At 38.3% G+C, this 23,323-nt stretch overlaps 1 protein-coding gene across 1 annotated transcript in view; it reads right to left on the bottom strand.

Moving 5' to 3' along the window:
* Positions 1–19,575, bottom strand: part of ACBD3 (acyl-CoA binding domain containing 3) — a 33,475-nt gene extending 13,900 nt beyond the window's left edge. The window contains exons 1-3 of the mRNA XM_068541738.1: positions 19,224–19,575; positions 3,524–3,665; positions 2,739–2,879 (exon numbers count right to left, since the gene is read on the bottom strand). Of these exons, the coding sequence (XP_068397839.1) occupies positions 2,739–2,879; positions 3,524–3,665; positions 19,224–19,509 (569 nt within the window). The 5' untranslated portion in view covers positions 19,510–19,575. The remainder of the gene's footprint in view (positions 1–2,738; positions 2,880–3,523; positions 3,666–19,223) is intronic.
* Between the last annotated feature and the right edge of the window lie 3,748 nt (positions 19,576–23,323).

The following is a 23,323-nucleotide window of genomic DNA, read 5'->3' as shown; positions in this document are numbered from 1 at the left end:
TGAAATACACATACTTCATGAGGAGAAATTTATCATATGGAGTCAATCTCAAAATACACAGATCACAGCAAAAACAATGACTGCTGCACAGCAACAGAAAAAGGAGTCCATCAGTAAGGTACCACTTAAAACATTATGATACCCTGAAACCTCCCTTCTAAGATATGCTCACAGCACCACAAGCTTTTCCTTCATACTACCTGCTGTGGTTGAAATTAAATTTGTGTGATAAAGCTAGCAATACATCTGCCTTACTCACTAAAGTACATGCTCCGTAAGGGCAGAGACTGCCCATCTCACACTGCTATATCCTCAGGGCTTACCACAGTGTGGGAAAGAATACGCATGCAATAAATGTGTAGAGAAATGAATAATCCACCCTGAAATGCCATGTAGCCATACAAAAAGAATAGGACTACATGGCCCAATATGTAAAGACATTTAATATATATGTTTAATGGAAAAAGCAGGTAAATAAATAGAAGAAGGCCTGGAAAGATATACCTTAAATCTGTCCGCTTTTATCTACGGAGAGAAGAGTGAGACTGAAAGTAAGGTGGGAAGGAAGGTTTTCAGTTTGTGCTTCATATACTGACATAAATGGAAAATCATTTATATTGCTTATATTCCTGTATAATTTCTGAAATTTAAAAAAAAAATTAAAGCTTTTAATTTAAAAAAAGAAAAGAACAGTTGGGGATCTAGGTGCAGCCCTTAGCCAGCTCTTGCTCACCCCCACAGCCCCTCTCCCGAGGGAGAGCAGACTCGGTTGCACTAGGAATGGATGCCATATAGGCTGAGAGTTGTGAGGAGTGCAGGGAGGTTGAAGATGGGATGAAAGAGAAGACTTCTGAGGGGTCTCAGAGAAGACACCATTTCATGGCCCTACCATGAGAAGTGTCTGGGTTACCCCACTTTTCTCCCCAAACTTCTATACGTGATTAACACACCAGAGCCACGACCAAGTCTCAAACTACAGCAATATAACACGACCTACTTTTTATATGTCACAGATAGTACACGGGGCAAGATGTTCCATAAACCAGAGCTTAAGCTTCAGGATAGAGGAAGTCTAGTCTTAAATGCTTTAAAAGAATTCTACATGGACCTCATCTCATGACAAAGGTATATTTTTAAAAGGAAAAATACAGTTTTACATGTTGAGTAGTAACTTAAATATTCAATTTATCAGTAAAAAAGAACTTAAGGGACTTCACTGGCGGTGCAGTGGTTAAGACTCTGTGCTCCCAATGCAGGGGGCCTGGGTTCAATCCCTGGTCAGAGAACTAGATCCTGCATGCCACAACTAAAAGAGCCCACATGCTGCAACTAAGACCCGGCGCAGCTAAATAAATAAATAAATAAATAAATAAATAAATAAATAAATAAATTTTTTAAAAAAGACCTTAAAAAGCAATATATCCTACTTCCAAAGACACAGCTACACCTCAATGATCCAATATCACTACACAATGGACTGCAGCACATAAATCGATTACAGTAAAGGAACCTCATTCCATTCTCATAAGAATCAAAAGTTTTTCTCTGGCATAGTTTATAACTATGTTCCTTTGGATAAGTATCTTCTGGAAATGTATTAAGATATTTTCTATTCTCTTAAAGAGAAATAAATTATACCTAATACTCTGTCTCTTGATAACTCAGGAGTTATAACTGCAAGCATAAAAATTGTACACGTCATAATACAGTGATAGAGAGTTTACTTTCACATTAGCCCTGACTGCCACACTTTTATCATTCTTGCATCTATTTTTCATGGTTTCTGTCTTCTGCCTCACTGTTAGGCTATTTTCTCTTCTAATGTTATTTCCAATCCAGGTTAGGGTGGGAAACCAGGGAACCAACTGTTTCTAAAGTAAGTATAATATAATCTGAGGGAAAATTGGTGTTACAGCATTATTTTCATTACCTAGAAATTTTGGACTGTCAAAGTTCTTGAAAATATAACCTCTAGATAAATAAAATGCTGGGGGACTTTTCTGGTGACACAGTGGCTGAGACTCCATGCTCCCAATGCAGGAGGCCTGGGTTTGATCCCTGGTCAGGGAACTAGATCCCACATGCATGCCGCAACCAAGAGTTTGCATGCCACACCTAAGGAGCCCGCCTGCTGCAACTAAGACCTGGTGCAACCAAATTAACAAACAAATAAATAAATAAAGGGCTAACTATAATTCTGTTGAGTTCACAATCATGACAGAGAATCCCATAAACATACAAACAGCACATTCAACAGCTCCCCATGCAACCTCTGGAAATAATAAGCCATCTGGAAGCCACAGCCAATATGAAATGCCTATATAAAGTCTACCATGTAGCACAGCTGATAACCATGATATGGAGTATGAATATTCTAGAAACCCAAGGGAGGCAGCAGCAAAGGGTGTATCAGACCAGAGGGTAAGGAGGAGGGGGGTGGCTGAGCTTACTGTGCTTGCTCAGAAACCTAGTGTAGTGACACAAAAGGAATGCTGCCATGATGGATGGGTGGTTAATTTTAAAGGTACAGCCAGACGGAAGCAGCAAACCCGCTCCCCTCAAAACTCATAATAAAAACACCTGCTCACATTGGAAAGTCTGAGCAATTGCCATAAGAAGTGGGGATCCAATGGAAGTAAGACACCTGATTTAAAACAGACATTCCATAAAGCAAAAGCATCAGTATACTATGCAGTAGGCTGCTCAAGGATAAAGTATTCTGTGCCCTCAAACTTCACCTTTTTTTTTCTTGCTCTTCCTTCTCTATTTTGTGGGATGCAACATACGTTGAAAAGAGATGGCAACACCTATTTAGGAGTTTGACAAACTCTACCATGGCATCCTCTTTAGACATGTTTCCCAGGGCTGCCCATTCTCTCCTGTAAAGAATAACAAGAAAAGTTACTTCCTCTTCTTAATAGAATGAGAATTTGATTTCATTTAAACCTAAATATGAACAAGTCTCAATTATAACTAAAATGAAGAATGATTCTACTATAAACAAAAGGTTCAAAACTTCAACAAGCATGTACTGATTTACTAAATTAGATATGCCACATACAAACCAAACTTACTGTCGTAAACCACAATTTAACTGCACTGCTGATAATTTCCATACCAGTAAAAGGTAACAAAGTTTTATTTTCTTATATCATAGTTTAGCCTTAACTGAATAAAATGTTTAATATATTCTTTCTTGTCACAACTCTGTATGTCCCAATAAGGGAATCAATTACTATATTGTAAATGGCTTTTTAAATATTATTTAGGAAGAATCAAATGAAGCTGTACTTGTCGTATGTTCATAAACAGATGAGTAAACTTCTTCCACAATATTTAGCCATAAACATCTCCGAGCCAAAAACAGATAAACGTCTGAAGACTCCAAAAGCTGCAAGCAAAAATGTTTGTTTAGTTCTTATTCTAAAGCTAACGAGCCAGCTATTTACATCTTAATCAATTTACTTTGTACCCTTTTCAACATTACTCTCATTAAATTCATTATACAATAAAACACCGTTACCTCCTGTCATTGCCCAACACATCAAAGAATCCAACCTCAGGACAAGTGTCTGGATTATATGGACCCATAAGAACCTGCTTATGCAGTGCCACAAGCTTCAGTTTTTCTTCATAAGTTGGATGAAATGCTTTGCCACCTTTTTCTTTAAGAAAAATAAATACAAAGAAAACAATTAGCACTGGCAAAATACCTAATTTTCAGCATTATATGTTGAAATTTTGCTGTAAGGTATATCACAAATTGCCTGTGATATATATAAACACCACTATAGGGAGATTTTAATTTCAAGTACTAAATTTTAATAGTCAAAGCCAAGATAGAAACACTTTATGCTGAATTAATTTTTTTTAAATAAAGCTTAAGTACTGATATTTATGTTAAAACTACTTCAAAGAGTAAATCAACTACAGTTAAATTAAAAAAAAAAAAAAAAAGCCACTACTAAAGAAAAACCAATCTGTCAAGCTACAGTAGGGACACGCATACTAGTGTACCACTTGACATATTTTACAAATGTTAAAAATGTTCAGCAATCATTTCTTAAAGTAGTTTAAAAAATAATTTTATATCAAGCACTTTTAACATAAGAGACAATTACATATACTTTGAAAGGCTATATTCAAAAAGTATCCATCCCACTGAGGCACTATGATGTGGTAGAAGGGGCTTTGGCATCAGACAGCCTAGGTTTAGATCTCATCTCAGACACTTCCTAGCTGTAGGACCATTTAACCTCTTAGTCTGTTTACCAATAAACTGAAAAGTCCCCTGACACTTCAGAGGTAATAGGATAGTATTAATGGTAATAACTGTTAGATCCCTTTACTTCCTTCGTATTATGGCTGGCTCTGGCAGATTTCCAATGGGCAATTACGAGAGAAGCCACTTTGACCTGTAGAGACTTAACTACCACCAACAACATTCCAAAGTAGTATGAAACTGGGTAAATGGGAAGTCCTTACAGAATAGTTCTACTTCTTTGATAAATGGCAGGACTAATTACTGGTTGATTCTAATGATAATAAGAGATTACCAAATTTCAAAACAAACAAACAAGAAAGGAGGTAGAAAGTAGTATATATTGCCTACAAATTTTATCCATGTACACAGAGGTCACCAAAAGAAAATCACTGATGATGGGAGAAGAATATGGTTTAAAGGATATGAACAGGAAACTCAGAGGAGAAGAAAAAACCAGAAGTTGCCAATAAGCATGCCAAGATACTCAATTTCCCTAGTCAAGGAAATGGAAAGTGAAACCATTAGATACTAAGACGTTTTCTGCCATCAGATAGGTTAAAAAAAGTTAAGTAACATCAAGAGTTGTTAAGAACAGGACAAACAGGTACCCATTCTCATACACTAATGTTGAAAGTATAAACTTACAGTTATCTTGGAAGGAAATTTGGCAATATATTCCAAAATTATAAACGTAGATGCCCTATGGTCCAATAATTCCAAATCTCATCATCTACCCTTGATAAGCACTCTCACATACACAGAAGGAGGTGGATATAGGGATATTCTTGCAGCACTCTTTTCTTGTTACTGTAACCAACTTAAAAGTTCATCAGTAAGGGAACAGCTAAATAATGTGTCATATTCAGCCTGTGGTATAAATGAAGCACATAAAGGGAACACTGTTAAATGAAAAAAGCAAGCTGCAGAAAACTACATACAATCATACACAAAATATATATCCTCAATTCTAAGTACTTCTGCCACCCACACTTTTAACATCTCTAAAATCAGATTAGCTTTTACAATCTACTGTATTTTAGCTATAATTGGCAGTTTTTCTTTCTTAAATTACATAATAGTAAGTCTCAGAATTGATGAAATACATCATGTCAACATACCACATATATATTCTATAGGTACATTTATATGAATGTAAATGCAAAGAAAAAGATCTAGAAGGAGTCACACTAAAAAGATAAGAATGGGAAAGTGGGAGGGGCTAAGATCAGGAGTGGTGATCAGAAAATTGAAAACTGCAAACATTTTATAGTTCTTTTTTTTTTTCTTTAGGCCACACCGTGTGGCATATGGAATCTCAGCTCCCGGACCAGGGATCAAACCCGTGTCCCCTGCATTGGGAGTGTGGAGTCTTAACCCCTGGACCGCCAGGGAAGTCCCCAAACTAGAAACATTTTAATCTTTCAAAGGAAAATATGTGGAATAACAAACTAAACTGTTAAGAGGTACTGCCTCTGGGGAAGTGATTGGCAAAACTGCGGGTGGGAACTGAAGAGAATTATACATACGTACTTCTATCTGCATTTTTTTCAACAAGAACAAACTCATGTAATATTTGGAAAAAAGACAAAACTGTGGCACTGACCTTACTTATGTAATAAAAATCAAAACAACTCAGAAACCTGTGGACCTGCCATCTGTCTTGGCTACTGAGCAAACAGTATCACTAAACAATTCACGAAGAGTAGGAATTTCCCCTAAAGCTTTTAGAACAGGATTATCCATAGGTCTATATTTACCAACTAAAAGGCAATCCTCATTTTAAAATCTAACTCTTAGAAGTCTATTGCAATCAATGATGGAAATTATAAGCCCTTTTTTACATTCATTCATTCAACTTAATAAATATTTATTGGGCCCTTGTATGCAAATCATTGTGCTAGACACTAGGATTCATCGCCCTCCTGGAGTTTACAAACTACTGAGCTCAATTAAAGATGTATAGCTTGGCAATACAGTATACAATTGTGTTTAGGTGCATATTTCAGGTATATATACTGCAAACAAATTATTAAAAATTATATTGAGATAAAGGAACGATTATTTTAGAGTTAAGGAAAAAATAAAATTATGTCAGAGAGGTAATAAAATGACTCGTTCCAACTTTTTAGGTTGGGCCAGTAGTTACGTTTAATTCCAACATAGTATATAATCAAAATAAAGCAAAATAGATGAGAGCTTACAAAACCAAAATACATCTTTACAACATCTTTCATGTAAAAACCAACAAGCCTAGGGACTTCCCTGGTGGCGCAGTGGTTAAGAAGCTGCCTGCCAATGCAGGGGACACGGGTTCAAACCCTGGTCTGGGAAAATCCCACATGCTGCAGAGCAACTAAGCCCGTGTGCCACAACTACTGAGCCTGTGCTCTAGAGCTCGTGAGCCACAACTACTGAGCCAGTGTGCCACAACTACTGAAGCTCATGTGCCTAGAGCCCATGCTCCGCAACAAGAGAAGCCACAGCAATGAGGAGCCCTCGCACTGCAACAAAGAGTAGCCCCTGCTAGACACAACTAGAGAAAGCCTGCGTGCGGCAACGAAGACCCAATGCAGCCAAAAATAAATAAATAAATAAGTTAATTTTTAAAAATAAAAAAAAAATAAAAACAAGCCTAAAAGAGGTGCTCTTTATTTCATTCACTTCCCAATGAATCTTTTCTAAATACAGCCTTGAACAATTATCTTAGCAAGAAACACGGTGTTATACCTGTTTACTGCTGCATTATTTAAAATTAAAAATCTAATTATTCAACAATAACGCAATGCTTATAGTAATCCACTGAATAGATTATACAGCTATTAAAATGACAATATAAGGGCTATATAGCATTTCAGAGAATATATTTATGATGTATTAATTTAAATAAGTAGAATAAAAAATTAGATACTAGGTTTATAACCATGTAAAAATGGGTGATTACACATATAGATCTTTCTTTTTAAAAATTAGTTAAGATTTTTTCTTATAAAATTAGCTTGCCAGAACTCTGTATTCTAAGATGTTAGGGTGCTAAAAAGTGTGAAACAATGGTGGCAACTTTTTACCAAAAAGCCTTTCTCCAATTTTAAAGATGCCCATAAGCTACCTTTACCATCTACCTTAATTTTGTACATATTAATCACCGAAAGTTTTCTTATGCTAATTATGTCTCAGAGAAACATAGCACAAACAACTTTCTTCTTACTTCCCCCAAAAGTGATGATCTGAAAAACAGCTCCAACCTTGATCTCAGCCTATTAACTGAAAGATTATTATTTAGAAAGTTTTTGTTTTTTAAAACCAAAATGGCACCACCCTAACTATTCATTTTATCTTGAGCCTTATAAAAGAAAAATATCCTGCTGGTCATTCAAGAAAAAAAAAGGTATAGTGAATCATTCAAGAAAAAAAAAGGTGTAGTGTACAGTGGGGATAGATAGAGTGCATAGCAGAACATAACTTCCTTGTTTTGTTCAATCAGGATCCCTGAGATTTTGTTTTGTTTTTTCCTTTAAAAAAAAAAAGTCTAAATTCTATGAAAGTGGTTGCTTTGACCCAAATAAACGTCAATAAAGATAAAATCAGATAGAAACTTTATTCACTGGAAGACCAAACACTTTTCTGAGTAGTCATGTAACACAGCAATTTTCAAACATACACACACAAGAATTCTTATTTGCTTTAGGGAGATGATCTGAAGCTAACAGATAGGACTAGTGGGTATGAAAAAAATATTTTAAAAATATGACTACTATAAAATTATTCTAATGGAGGGAGGGTCCACTTCTTATGAGGTGATAAATTTGCTCCTTTATTTCAAACTAGAATCGGGGACCATGGGAGAGGGTGAGTCAACAAGGAAACTGTACCCGTTATTCAGCAAGGTGTTAGTCTAACCTTGACCCTAAAAGGTGACTCATCAACAGAGGGAGGGGGGTTTCAGGATTTTTGGATGTCATTTTAACATCTGCCCTTTTTATGCCTGACGGAATTAATTTTTCAAAAGGGCAATATGTTTTTAAGTGTAAGTTTTTGTCAAGCACTCACATAAATTTGTTCACCACCATGAACGCCAGCACTAAGCACACGCTTTGTTAACAGGCACTCACCACACCAAAACCACGCCCAACAAATCTCTCTAAAGAAGAAACTGACTGTACAGGTCAAGTTCTGTGAAAATGAGCAAAACAGTACATCCAATCTTGTGAATTTTACTGGCCTTTCCATAGAATCTTGTATGCATTTGCTAGTTTTAAGACTTGCTCTATAATCCTTCCTTTAATACGTATTACTGAATCTTCAAATTATTCATCATTATTCTAGCTGGGAACTAAATCTGTCTTAAAACACACACACACACACACACACACACACACACACACACACACACACAACCAAAGAAAAGGAAACACATCAAAATGTTAACTCTAATAATTATTTCTGAAAGATTGGATTACAGATTTTTTCTTTATTCATTTTTTATTTCCTCAGATTTCCGGTGTGCATATGTACTTTTATATCAAATACACATATGTTTTTTCTTTTTTAACAAACGTTTTTAAAAAGTCAAGGCAACTTAGCTTTCAGCCTTTGGGACGAGATTAACAGATCAATTATTCTCTCCTGAGGAATATACAAAACCCAGGAGGATATACTAAGAATCCCAACCACCTTTAGTACAGGACAGCCCACATCATGTTGACATTCTAAATTTCAACGAAAACAGAAAATGAAAACCCTTCACAATCAATATCATTAGGCAGACTATTATAGTATTACAAAAAAGTTACTTTTCTCCTACTCTTCAGATGGCTCTAGTTCACACACCATGAAGGTTTATTTAGTTTTTCTGCGTTAGATGAGAATAATTTTCTCCTAAACTATTTCTTTTTTCAAAAATATATTTTATTTATTATTATTATTATTGTTTTTTAACTTGGCCTTGTTTCACGACTTGCGGGGTCTTAGTTCCCTGACCAGGGATGGAACCCAGGTGCTGGCAGTGAAAGCACCAAGTCCCAACCACTCAACAGCCAGGGAATTCCCTCTCCTAAAATTATTTCTGGTTCCAAGGGCATTAAACTTAGTTAGCAGGAAAGAAGTTATAACTACCATAACTACAATAGACAGAAAAGCCTTGCTGAAACTCAAAGATCTTTAGCCAAGACCGTATTCCTAAAGGAAAGCTCTTTCAGTCCTGCCGGTAAGGAAGAGCGGCATCATCCTCGGTCCCTGCACTTACAGAGTTAATTAGTACAAAGTCATTCAATTCAATCAGTTTGGAAAGGTGCTTTCTATGGCAACCAAAAAGACAAATATAAATTATGCTGGAAAGAAGCTGCAGAGCTATTTTTCAGATGCAAGTGTGTGAAAACACATCAATGAAAAGCAGAAAATTACCATCTCTATTGCCTGGAGAAGCGTGAGTACAAAGCTAGCCATTTTCAATCAAATGGACTAAAAGGGATCACTTGTTGGCATCTGTCCAGTAACAATTATATTAAAAAGTTTATTTTCTATAAAATTGAAGACCAAAAGTCAGGTTAAAAATCTATTTTACCTAAAGGAGACAGACTAAAGCAGGGATTGGCAAATTAGACCAACTCTGCCCACAGTTGTTTTTTAAGGCCTGTGAGCTAAGAATGGTTTTTATCTTTTTTAAGAACTGTTAAACAACAACAAGCAGAAATAGACAAAAAGCAATGAATACGAACACAGACCATATATGGTCCTTAATGCCTAAAATATTTACTATCTGCCCCTTTACTGAAAACGTTTACTGACCCTGGACTAAAGGAAGAAGTAAATGCAAAAGCCAAATGATTTCTAAATATTTAAAAAATCCGAATATAATTAAAAGGATTGAAAACATAAAATTCAACTTCCCGTTAAACAAGGTGAATTGAACACGCACAATTACATCTGATCCTCAATGAAACCCCACTAAAAGGAAAAAGGAAGCCAATTCAGAGAACCCTGGAAAGGCTCAGGAATTGAAGGTACCAGGTTCTTTAAAAGCTGAAGTCTAGATAAAAATAGGGGTTTTGGTTTAAAAACTATCTAGGGACCTCCCTGGCAGTCCAGTGGTTAAGATTCCACGCTTCTAATGCAGGGGGCTAGGATTCGTTCCTGGTTGGGGAACTAAGATCCCACATGCCTCGGGGCGTGGCCAAGAAGTAAAACAAACAAACAAATAAATAAATATATATATGTATATAAATAAAAACTATCTAAAAAACAGGTACCCCTACCTCCCATTTTGTTTGGCAATCCCAAGCAGGCAGATGGCTACCTGCCCCTACTTAGCAGAGGTCTGGATGTGTATACTAGAGAACACGAATCACAGATACTCCAGGTGGGAGAACACCAGCCTGAGAGTGAACTGCAGGACTAAAAAGAGAAACGAAATGAAAGTTACGCTAGTAAATGGTAAACAACTTCCACCCACCCTCCCTTCTCCTGTCTAGTGCCTAAATGCTGGCCAACTAGATTCATACATTCCAGGCAGGAGACAGGAATATTTCATGAAAAACTGGCCCAAAATAAAAGACCTACACATACTAGTTTGAAAGATACTGATGTTGAGGGTTCCCCGATGAAACTTCTGCCTCATTATCTACAATAAAAGCTTGTACTCAAGGTTACAACTGGCTCTCCAGTGCCTCACCCTTTAACAAGAATGAATACCCAAGGATCACCGGACATTTGAGAAAGCTCCCAACATGGGGGGAAAAAAAGGCTGAAAGAAATTTCCCAACAGAAAAAAAGAAAGTCTAAAAGAAAGTAAGGAATTCCAGGAGAAGGAATTCCAACACCACAGAGAGGTGAAGGTAATTTTCAGGATGACAGTGGGGAGAGACTCAGAAGGTAGAAAGCTAAGACTGAATCAAAAATTTAAGGATATCTAGGAGAGATGTCTCTTAAAAAAAAGAGTTTACCTGAGGACAGAGAAAAAAATGATAATTACCTCTAACTACACAAAAGACAAAGAGTTTGCATAAGAACCAAAATATAATCAAAGTGCATGATCTGTCTCAGGTATGAATAACACAAATAGAAACAACGGACACTGATTTAATCACAAATGTGATATTATAAAATTAAGAGTTTGGGAAGGAGGAAGAGAGAGGCATACATGTGTGAGTTACTTTTTTTCTTTTTCTTTTTTTTTTTTTTAAATTAAAGAAGCAGGGACTTCCCTAGTGGTCCAGACTCCACATTCCCAATGCAGGGAGCCTGGGTTTGATCCCTGGTCAGGGAACTAGATCCCTCATGCCGCAACTAAGACCTGGCGCAGCCAAATAAATAAATATTTAAATAATAATAATAATGATAATTAATAAATTAAAAGCAGCAGCAGGAAAATGGAGACAAATACCAGAAGAAACAGTTAAAATAATGGAAAGTGGTTGCCTTGGGGGAGAAGGTCTTGGGGAGATGGGAAAAGAGAGAGACGGGGTTGGCTATTTTTCCTTATAAATTTTATAGTACAACTTGACCTTTTAAATTGCCTTGGTTTTCACTTTGATAAAAAGGTAAAAGGAGGAAACTCATATGCTCAATTTCAGTAATCAGCTCATTAAGACATTATAACATGTGGTAGGCATAGTAATACCACCCTCCCAAAGATATCCACATCTAATCCCCAGAATCTACATCCCAGTGAATATGTTAGGTTACATGAAAAAGGGGAATTAAGATTGCAGCTGACCTTATCCTGGACTACCCATGTGGGCCCAAAGTAATCACAAGAGTCCTTATAAATGGAGGGAGAGCAAGAAGAGTCAGATGGAGATTTGAAGATGTTATGCTGCTAGCTTTGAAGATGGAGGAAGGGGCCACAAGCCAAAGCATGCAGCTGGCCTCCTGAAGCTGGAAAAGGCAACAGATTCTCCCCTAGAGCCTCCAGAAGGAACAGAGCTCTGCTGACACCTGGATTCTAACCCCGTGAGGCCCATTTTGGGCTTCTAACCTCCAGAACTATAAAACAGTATGTGCTGCTTTAAGCCACTAAATTTGTGGTAACACATTTTCCCAGTAAAGACAGAAATGGCTTCTAGATTACACTTCTATTAAATTCATAAGTATCTAACTTTACAGTTCTAGTAAGACAGCATAAATAATTTGATAATAGCGTTATAATCACAGTTACCAAGATTATCAAGGGTAATCTGAAATATTTTTCTCTTCTCTCTGGAGGTAAAGATAGAGGAAGGTAACAAATTATTTCAATGTTCCTTCTAGCCTTTATTTGATGAAATGAAAGCCAATAAAACCTATGGGTTGGAAAGGATATTAAAGATAGACGACTGAACTGCACAACCAAAGTTCAAATCCTCTCTACATAACCACTTGCTCTACAATAATTTGTTATTGGACACACTATATAAAAAGATGTATATTGTAACATCAATAATCTAAAATGTGAGGGAGGGAGAAGCGAAAGAATAGAGTTACTGTATGCTATGGAAGTTATCAGCTTAACCTATAGTGTATTTTTAGACTACAGTATAGTATTTTATAGTATAACTATATCATATAAGCCTCACGGTAACAACAAAGAAAAAACCTGAAGTAGATACATAAAAGATTAAGATAAAGAAATCAAAGCATACCCACCCAGTTACTGCTAACGTATGCTTGAACACTTCCTGGTGATGGGAATTCATTGTCTCAAACAGCCTATTCCATGTTTGGATAGCTGTGATTTTTATTTTAGCTCTTTATTCTGAGTAGATCTGTCTCAATTTTATCCACAGGGTCTATTTCTAGTCCCTGGCATTAAATAAAACACATCTAACAGATCAGACCTCAAAAAAAGCCACAAAATACTGTACATCATATTTGCCCTGAGTTCTCTATTCTTTAGGCTAAATATTCCCAGCTTATTCACTCATACATACCTCCTAAAGACCCAGCTCTGCTATTTACTAAGTATATAACACAGACACAGATAACCTTTCTGAGCCTCAGTTTTGCTATCAATAAAATGGAGATAATAACTTCTCACATTTCTCGTGAGGGTTAGAAATAATGTGTTCCAAAGTCTTGATACAGTGCCTGAGTAGAGCAGACACTTACTAAAGAGCAGCTATTATGATAATGATGGCAGGGATTCGAATTCCCACACTATACAAGTTGCTCTCTTCTGAATGAGCTCCATTTTGTCTTTAACCCTAAAGAATGATGCCTCAAACTGAAAGCAGTATCCAGGGATTGTCTGAACTGTGTGGAAGATAGCAGGACCACCTCTCCCTTCTCTCATTCCAGATACAGAATTTCCCCCAAAGCAGCCTAAGCTCAAATCTGTTTTCTTTCATGGCCCTATCACTGTTGCCTGGCAGAGAATACACTTTAAATAAAATCCGTCTTTTGGAAATATTAAAATTAAAACCACATCTCGTCCATGTTCAATTGAGGAAAAAACTGATACATTCTTATACTACCTATAAGAAAGTATAATAAATGCAGTATTTCTGAGTTAATGAGTATGAAACTCTGGAAACTGTCTAGCATGTACAAAGTGCTTAATAAAAGTTGATCTCCCCTCCATTAATTCAACATACTCTCTAATAAATTCTTGGTAATCTCTCCTCTTCAACAATATAAGCAGTCACAGAATACCAACTGCTAGGTACTCTGCTAAGAGTTTATATATATATATATATATATATAATTCTTATAATTCTTACAACAATTTGAGTAAAGGAAGGCAGATTTTAAACAACTGAGTGGCAAAACTAGGAAAAAGTGCCCCAGGTAGTGTTCACTCTTGAACTCAACTTCCTAAATACTGAGCCAGAGTAGCTCTTGTTTTAGCTAACTGATGAAAGTAAACATTACCTCCTTCTGGTTGTTGGTTACCAAAGTGTACTCACTTTGTAAAAATTCATCAAGCACCACTTATGATTTGTGTACTTTTCTGCACGTGCAGTAAATAAAGGGGAGGCCTCAGGCAAATGTTAAAATCAGTTACACTAAAATATACACATATACAAAATATATACCAAAAATACACATATACAAACACATATATAAACATATCCTTGAATCCAGTATTCAAAGGAAAATTTTAGTTCAGCTCAAATCTAATATGAAATAGCAAATTAAAAAAGTAGATGTTTAAAAGGCATTACTATTCTTGGTGGCTATAATTTTCTTTCTTATAAGTGTCTCTTAGATCTATTACATCCTCCTACGCTATACATGTATACCTAAAGATAAAGACAATAAAGAAAGAAGGGAAAAATAAACTCAAAGTTTAACAGATATTCAATAGTAACAATTAAACTTGAAATTATCTGAAGCTAGTCCACTTACGTCCAGGAGGCACACACTACTTATTATGTTACCAAAGAATAAATTACAGTTGTACAGTATTTTAAAACATTAATGGAGCCATTTATAAAAGTTCTTGGAGATGCGTATGTTTCAAGAGGACAAAAGGAAATGGAACTATTCAGTATGTCCATATGATTGCTTCTCTGCTATCAGCAACATAACACAGTGTCATCGACAGCAATGCTAGTGGAAATTCATTAACAATTCCACAGAGAAACTGAGTCCTAGACTTAAGTTCCTCCAAATTCAACAACAGCTTCCTTTCACATATCACACCCTCAAAAACTTATCACTCTCCTCACACACACACACCCTAGATCTGTCTACTGAAATAACGACCAATCCAGTAGCAATGAGTGCCCACTGCTAACACCCAGATTACGGCTCTTCAAATGCCACTTCCCACTAAAGGAACCATGTCTCTTTGGAGAAATGGCTGATTCCTATGGAGGCAGGAAATGCATAAGATGAATCTGGAACGTCTCATCATACCAGATACCAAGGAAGCTATAGAAGACTACTAGTCATGTCAAAGGAACTTAGGAGCCAATCTTAAGAGGCTACCACTTGCTAAAGATGGTACAATTTGAGCATCAATAATAAGAGCCTAAGTAAAAAAAAAAAAAAAAAGGTTTACATGCATGAGTATATAACATTTTGAAACCTGTCACCTTTTGAGGCTGCTAAGGGAAACAACTCATTATTTTGAAAACTAATAATGGGAAAGAAGCATTTATCTTTTCTTTCTTATTTAAGCTGTACCCCAAACCAAATAGCATGTGAGGAAAAGTATTACAGTGAAGGAAAGACAATTAGAATATTACCATTTTTCAATTGCTAATGAATCACACATCCATTTTCAATTTACCAAGAGTAAAACACAATCATTATGTCGGCTAAATGCAGGCCTCTCAAAAGGTCTAATAATGTATTAGTAGCAATGAGATTTAGCATTTATCAATATTTTTGATGGGCACATTTACTTCAGTCCTTTGGAGGGGATTTTTTCATAACCACCAAAATTGGAAACCGGGTAACAATGTTATGTAGGAGTTTAGAGTAGATGATTCTCCCACACTTTACCTTTCCAGATACCTGAAGAGATTCTCGATAAAGTGATCATGAGCAGAAAAACAATATCTTTCCATTAGCTCTTAACATTTTCAAGCAAATATATTAAAGAAGTTCTAAAATGTGATAAGGCAACAAGGTAGGTAGTTTTGAATATTTTCCTAGGAACACCATCAAAAAGCAAGGTTCCTATTTGCTTTTCATCTCTTATAGTGGGAAGAACTGCCTTTGGAATCAGACAGACCCAGGACCAGCTCTGCCTCTTACTACTAATAACTAATGGGCCTAGGCCAAGTTTCTCAACTAAGAAGCCAGGATAACACCCCCACTGAAGGGCTTGTAGAGGATTAAACAAAACAGTATATATACAGCTCTCAAAATAGTACCTGATATTTAGTGAACATCTGCTCAATAACTAGTGGCAATTATCACTCTGGAATTTTAAATTAATGCAACCATCTACCAGCTTAATGGAGTGAGGTTACAAAGTATTAGAGGAGGAAAAACTCACCCCCAAGAACTCTAAAAACCAAAACACAACTCCCCAGGTTAACTCTATCCAAGAAGTATAAAGGCTACAATAAAGCCAGCTGATTCATTCCTCAACCCAAAGAGATAAGAAAACCAGCTTAAGCTTCCTAAACTAGAACTGGGCAACTCTGCTCCTCCTTTTAAAAACCTTCAATGGTTCCTCACTGTCTGCTGTCAAAAAGGCTATTTACAATAGCATTCCAGTCCTTCCACGGATCTGACACCAACTCACCTTCCCAGCTCTCTCCATCAAACTACAGTACCTACATCCTATTTGCCATTTCCCCGACACACATGCCTTGCCCGTTCATGGCTCTTGGCCTCCCCCCCTTCTCTGGAATGACATTTGCTCTCTGGATCCTCCACATTGTATTGCAGTACCCACTGGGTCTTTAACTCCTCTTTTGGACTCTAAGTTCCATAATAGCAACAGGGAATATACTATTCATTTACAGTGGTAACCTTATATAAAACTTGATCCATAATAAGGATTCAACAATGTCTGGAGCTTAGATGGTAAAATGCTAACTTACATTTTCCAGTATTTTCATCTATTATTTTACTTTTACCTTCAAAAACTAAGAGGGTTAGGTAACTGACACAATGGGTTCAGTCACTGGCCTATGATCACTGTGACAGGGATAGAATGAGAAACAGGGTTCCTAATTCCCAATCCAAGTTATTGTCAATGGAAAAAGATACCCATGCTTTCAAGATTCATATTTATTCCACAGCAAAAGATAAAGTGTAATGTTATTTCTAATTCATGTGAGATACAAAACCACAAAACAGTGATTTATTAAAGTCCTTGCAAGACTGATAAAAATGCCAAGTATTATGCAGGAAAAATTCACACATTAAAACAAAGGCAGCAACACTTGACTCACCTTACTTTTCATAATTCTTCTGACTGTTTTTAGATCCTTCTCCTCCACCCCAACTCAGGAACCTCATATACTAATAGCTTCTTCATTGCTAACATGTAATGATCCATGCAGAAAGGGAGCTTTTGATTGCTAGACTGTTATTTCTCCTTTTAAGTACTTGGATATTGCTTTGAGAGCTTAACTTAGGAACTTAGTAAATCATAACTATCAATGTAGCTTTTTTCTTTAAGGTGACTGATAACTAGGTCCCAAATTACAGGTTCCCCTAGGAGTCTTACCACTCAACAAACATGTTAAAATAATGTTAGGTTTAGAGCACTAAACCTTAAATCTGAGATGTCAAATTTCATTTAATCCAGCCATACTATATCTCTATATATAAACAAACTGAGTCTGGAAGAGAAAAGTTAATTGTCTAGGAGTACATGGTAAATAGAATCCAGAGGGATTCCCTGGAGGTCCAGTGGTTAGGACTTGGCGCTTTCACTGCCGTGGCCTGGGTTCAATCCCTGCTGGGGGAACTGGGATCACACAGGCTGCGCGGCACAGCCCAAAAAAAAAGAATCCAGAGCTTCCTGACTCCCAAGCAATGCTAAATTTACTGCACATTAAGAGTGTTTTAATCTTTCAAAGAAGACATTACTACCATCTTCAAATAAGACAGGCTCAGAAGATAAAATTATCCATTGATTTTTTTTTGTTAGTTATATGGCGAAAGTTAGGATTAGAAGTTCATTCTTTTCTATTCTTACCCGTTATTCTGCTACAATATACTTTAATCTTATTGTACACCGGAAAAGTAAGTTCCAAGAATAAAAAAATTAAGTAAAATGTAGTTATATGAATTGTACAGAAACCACCAGATTTTTACATAAGTGGTAGTATATCATCACCTCAGGAAACTCTAAATTCAAGCCAGTGACCTAAGGGTCAAGTGATCCAAAACCCATTAGCCATTACCAATTCCCCAAGCTGGCACGGAGGGCTGAACTCATCGTGCAATGACGATGAATATTTCAATGGTAAACTTTTTAATAAAAAATGCAATGAAAGGGAATGACCAAATATTCTGGAAAATTTATAAAAGACTTTCATTAGTTTGCACAATTAGAGTCATTTTCAGAGAAAACAAATAACTTTCGAATGTATCACTACTTTCAACGACTCAACTTCAGCTAGTAAAATATGTACTCCAAAAGGTAATCCCTCTGGGAAAAGTGTCATAAATATGCTGTTCTGGAATGTATACGGAACCTAGCAACCACGTCTAAAGTTTCATTTGCCGATGTTTCTCCTTGCTCATCTACCCCACAAGATCTAAGTATCTCTTCTCATCAGTTTTTCCCACTGACAAGGTCATGTGACTGGTACCACCACCATCTGACTACGTGAATCACCCAATTAAAAAAACCCACACACCACAATCTAGCTCTAAGACAAGATTTATTACAATTAATTCTGTGAGAAGTACAGAGGGTACTTTTACGCCTTAATCTGAGAATTCACTCTTGGACATTGCTTATAAGGTAAAATTTTAACCATCTAGAAGTTACTAGTTACATGGTGAGCATCCCTTCTCTTCAGAGTTTGACAAGCCAAGGGGGATTAATACTTTACTTCTTCCTCTCTGCCACTTCAATACTGCCAGGTGATCAAGTCCTAGGCTCTCCAGAATGAATGGAAAGTATATGTATGAAACCCATGGAAAGATTTCTTCCACTGTGGAAAAAGGGCAAAAATTGGTGGTTCTGACGTGCCAAGCCATAAGAAACAGGAAAAGGAATGCGACAGTTAAAAAAAAAAAAAAAAAAAAAAATTCCAGAACGGGAACCTCTGGGAAAGAGAGAGAGGGCTCATTCTTCCACCCAGGCTCCTGGAAAACCGAGAAGCTAAATCAGGTAAGATGCCCCGGTAACCTCGGGGAGGCGGGACCCGGACTGCTAAACCAAGGTTCCAGGCCCCTACGGGTGGGAGCTAGTGGCCAAGCGGGTAGTGACAAACTTCGGGTAACCCCAAGGACAGAGCCCAGCTCCGGTCACCGCGATCCCGCACGGGTGGGTGAGGACGAGACGGGTCCAGCCTCCCCGGGGCCGGGCAGAGGCGGCGGGGGTGGGGCCTGCCCGGCTCACCTTTGAAGAAGCGCAGCGCCAGGCCATACAGCTCCTCCAGGCCGAAGCCCCAGCGCTGCTCCAGCCGCCGCGCCTCCTCCGCCGCGCCCCCAGCCGCCGCCTCCCCGGGCTCCGGCTGCTCCCCTGCGGCGCCCGGGCCCCGGCCGGACCCGGGAGGCGAGGGCGGCGGCAGCGGCGGCGGCAGCAGCGGGGCGCCCTCTGCGCCGGGCCGCTCCTCCGGGTCCGGGCTTAGTGTGAGCCCGTCGACGGACACCTCGAGTCGCTCTGCGTTCAGCACCGCCGCCATCTCCGCCTGCTGCGCCTCCTCGGCGGGGACAGGCGGCGGCCACGTATCGACTTCCTGCTGACCTCTGACCTCCGCCTACCGACACCGGAACTTCCGCCGCTGAGTAGGATCTAGGGCTCCCGGGCATGGTGCCCCGCCCCCCACCCCGATCTGTCGGTCGGCCCCGCTCTGCCATCGCTCGCCCCGAGCCTTAGCCCTGCGGGTCCCGAGCGCCCCGCGCCCACCTTCGCCCGGTCCCCCTCCGGCCCTCTTTTCTCCCGGAGGGAGGGTACTACGGCCCAGCGGCCCCCGCCCCGCCGTTCTTTCCGGCGGCTCGCGGTGTCCGGCAGGGGAGGGGTCGGGCGGGGTCAGAGGGACCCCGAGTAAGGTCTGTGCTGGGAGGGTGACTGCTGGTGAGCGCCCTACCCCTCCGGTCAGACCCTCCGCATTTGTAGAGAGTTGTGTGGTTGGCGGAACTCTGGCAATTCTAAAGAAATGCCGAGCAAATGCCTTTTCTTTTTTTTTTTTTTTTTAAGAAGAAACTGAGGCTGCAGAGAAATTCCGTGGCTTCTGAGACTGTCGTGGAAGGGCACATCCTGGTTTTTTCGGGAACTGAAGCTCCTACAATTTGTGGGGCCCTCATTAAGTAAAAAACACAAAAATTACGAGCAGAGAGGTAGGAAAGTGAATATATATTTAGAATGAGAAAGAACTCACAAGGGACATTTTGAAAAGTTAACAGAACTCACAAACATCACACAGATAACCATAACATTTTTATTAACTGCCTGACACACTTCTACAGGGCGTCCAAAAATCCAGAACATCATTATTTTATTTATTTTTTAAAGATTGAAAAAGCTCTTGACAACATTATGTATCTTTAGCATGGTGATCCTTTTTTTTATTATTAATTGCTTATAAATTTTAGCTTCACAACTTATTACTGAATTACTGTGTATGTTTTTAGGGTTATTGTCAAATTTGGGAAAACGTGTCAAGTTTCTCTCACATATGAGCTATAATATTTCAGGACTGTCTGGCTGCTTCAATGGCAATTTTTTTGCCTGGTTTTTACTGGATCTCCAGCGATTTTCAGGACAAGATTTATCTGCTATGTTAAGACAGAATCTCCTCCATTAAGATGAATAAAACATGTGACTTCACATAAAGACTCACTACAGTACAACTGCAAGTTTGTGTCCCACAAATACAAGAATTCTAATATATTCCATTCCATTCCATACAAACAAAAGTAAGTATGGTGCACTTATAATTGTATATATGACATTACTTAGATTCCTGATGAGTGAGAACCTCCATTTTAGGTTAGGCATTGAGAGATTCGATCCCCTACTTAGAGTTGGAAGGATTTTTTACTTCTGATAGTCGGAAGGATTTTCTATGGGCTAGTTTCTCCTTTTCTTTCAAATCTTGTTTCTCCTCTGCTGCCCATGGCATCACATTCCTGTACCAGGCATCACAGAGTTCTTTTGCCCCGTAGTCCTGCACCTCTGTGACATGGTGCTGGCTGAGCTGGCATAATGGGCAGTAGGTGTACTCCAGAAAGCCATTCCTACACCCACGGTGAGTAATAATTTAACAGTAGCCAGAAATGACTGCAAACCATAAATGCACGCCAGTAAACCCAAATGAAATGTATCCCTAATTCAATCATTGTTCCCTTAGCCAGGTCTCAAAAAACCAGTGGCCATTCCTGCACCACTTAATGCAGAAGAGAAGTGATGGAAGTCTGAATACAATGTGACAGTGGTCTTAAATATCTTACTTTAGAAGCTTTTACAGAAACATTTGATCTGGTAAATATATTGCCAGGGCCTCTCCAAGGGCCTTGGAAGTGGCCTGTGCAAGTGAGGGGCCCTGAAGCTTAAGCTTCATTGATCGACGGTAAACCCACATCTCGAAACAAACTCTAGTACTCTAAGCCCGGTGATTTTTCTTCACTTAGCTTGGATCTTTAGATTTAGCTTTAATTACTTTATTTTTTTAAATGTTTTGTTTTGTTTTATATTTTTGGCTGTGTTGGGTCTTTGTTGCTGCACATGGGCTCTCTCTAGCTGCAGCAAGCCGGGGCTACTCTTTGTTAGGGTGCATGGGCTTCTCATTGCGGTGGCTTCTCTTGTTGTGGAGCATGGGCTCTAGAGTGCAGGTTCAGTAGTTGTGGTGCACAGGCTTAGCTGCCCCACGGCATGTGGGATCTTCCCGGACCAGGGCTTGAACCCGTGTCCCCTGCATTGGCAGGAGGATTCTTAACCACTGCGCCACCAGGGAAGCGCTAATTACTTTAAAGATATGCATATCACAAGGCCTAACCTCCAAGAAGTCATAAATACACTAAATTTTTGTATTCTATCTTTAGTACTCAATAACTTTTGAGGGTGATAATGAGATGGGTAAATATAACTCTACTTCCTGGAATTATAGATTCTGTTTTCCAAGTTTTCTACAATAAGCATTTCTTTTGTAATCAGAAAAAAAATTTTTTTTTAATTTAGTGTAAATATTAAAACCTACAGAACACACCTAGGAAGATGGACAGGTAAAATATGATACAGTGGTAATTATTGACATTTTATTGTTTTAGAGTTTAACATATTGAATATTCTTGAAAAATCTGCACGTCCTCTACATCAAACACATAAACCTCTTCCTAATGTAACCATCAAAGAATGCCCTGTAGGTAGTTGCTCTTAGTGACCTAAAACAGATTAGGAAATATAATTTTCCTTTAACAACTCACGGTAGGAAATGAGTTCCAGACATTCACTATAAGAGGTCAAATTTAATGTGTATGAGAACCACACAAGGGTATCGTTAAACTGCAGATTCTGACTCAGGAGGGAGGCCTGAGAGTCTGCATTTCTAATAAGCTTTCTGGGCTGATACTGCTGTCCACAGACCACATTTTGAACAGCAAGAGTCTAGGAAGCTTCTTCCACAGCTTTATGGAGGTATGACTGACGTCAAATAAACTGCAAGTACTCGAAGTTTACAATTTGATGAGTTTTAACATACACGTATACCTGTCATACCATCACCACAATCAAGATGACATGTCCTTCACCCTTTCTGTAATGCCTCCCTCCCCCAAGCCATCTCAATAGGTATTTGTTAGAATGTGTTTGTCACAGTAGAATTTGATTTCTATAAACAGTTCAGAGAAGCTACCTCTATTTCCCCACTCCTGTCTTTTATATGTGAGGAGACACAGAGTCAGCAAAAAGGTGTATTTTCTGAAACCTCTCAAATATCTTCCCCAAGTCTGTTCCTATACAAAAGAGAGTGCTTTTCAATCAACCAACTTTGTTGTGTGAATTTCAGTTAAGCTCCATCCCTTTCAGTCATTTGCCAGATGAAGTATTACCATTGCTGAAATGCTTTTGAAGTTTCTTCCCTAAAATCAACCTTTCCCTTTGTTCCCTCCACATATTTTCATCTTCTCTGAAATACGGTTAGATCACCAGACAGAGACTGGGTTGAATTGTACGTTCCCTGCTTTATCTCGTGAATTCATAATCGGTCCTTGGTAAAATTTTGCAGTTAGTCTAATTTAGTAATGACAATTACTGCACTTTAGTAATGATAATTATTTTGTGCTCCTTGACTGGAAGCACCTGGAGAGCAAAGGCTATGTCCCTGGACTCCCATAGTCCCTAACACAGGACAGGAAACATGGTAGGCACTCCAAATGTCTTACTGAGTGAATGAATGAAGGTATAATTACATCTATTACATGCAATATCAGTTCAGCTCAATGTACATTTAGGGAGTGCCCCCTATACTAGACATTGTAGGAAATACACAGATGAGAGGC

Source organism: Eschrichtius robustus, chromosome 3, assembly GCF_028021215.1.
Source record: "Eschrichtius robustus isolate mEscRob2 chromosome 3, mEscRob2.pri, whole genome shotgun sequence".
Lineage (NCBI taxonomy): Eukaryota > Metazoa > Chordata > Mammalia > Artiodactyla > Eschrichtiidae > Eschrichtius > Eschrichtius robustus.
Note: the sequence above shows the minus strand (reverse complement) of the source record. Positions and strands in the feature narration are given on the sequence as shown.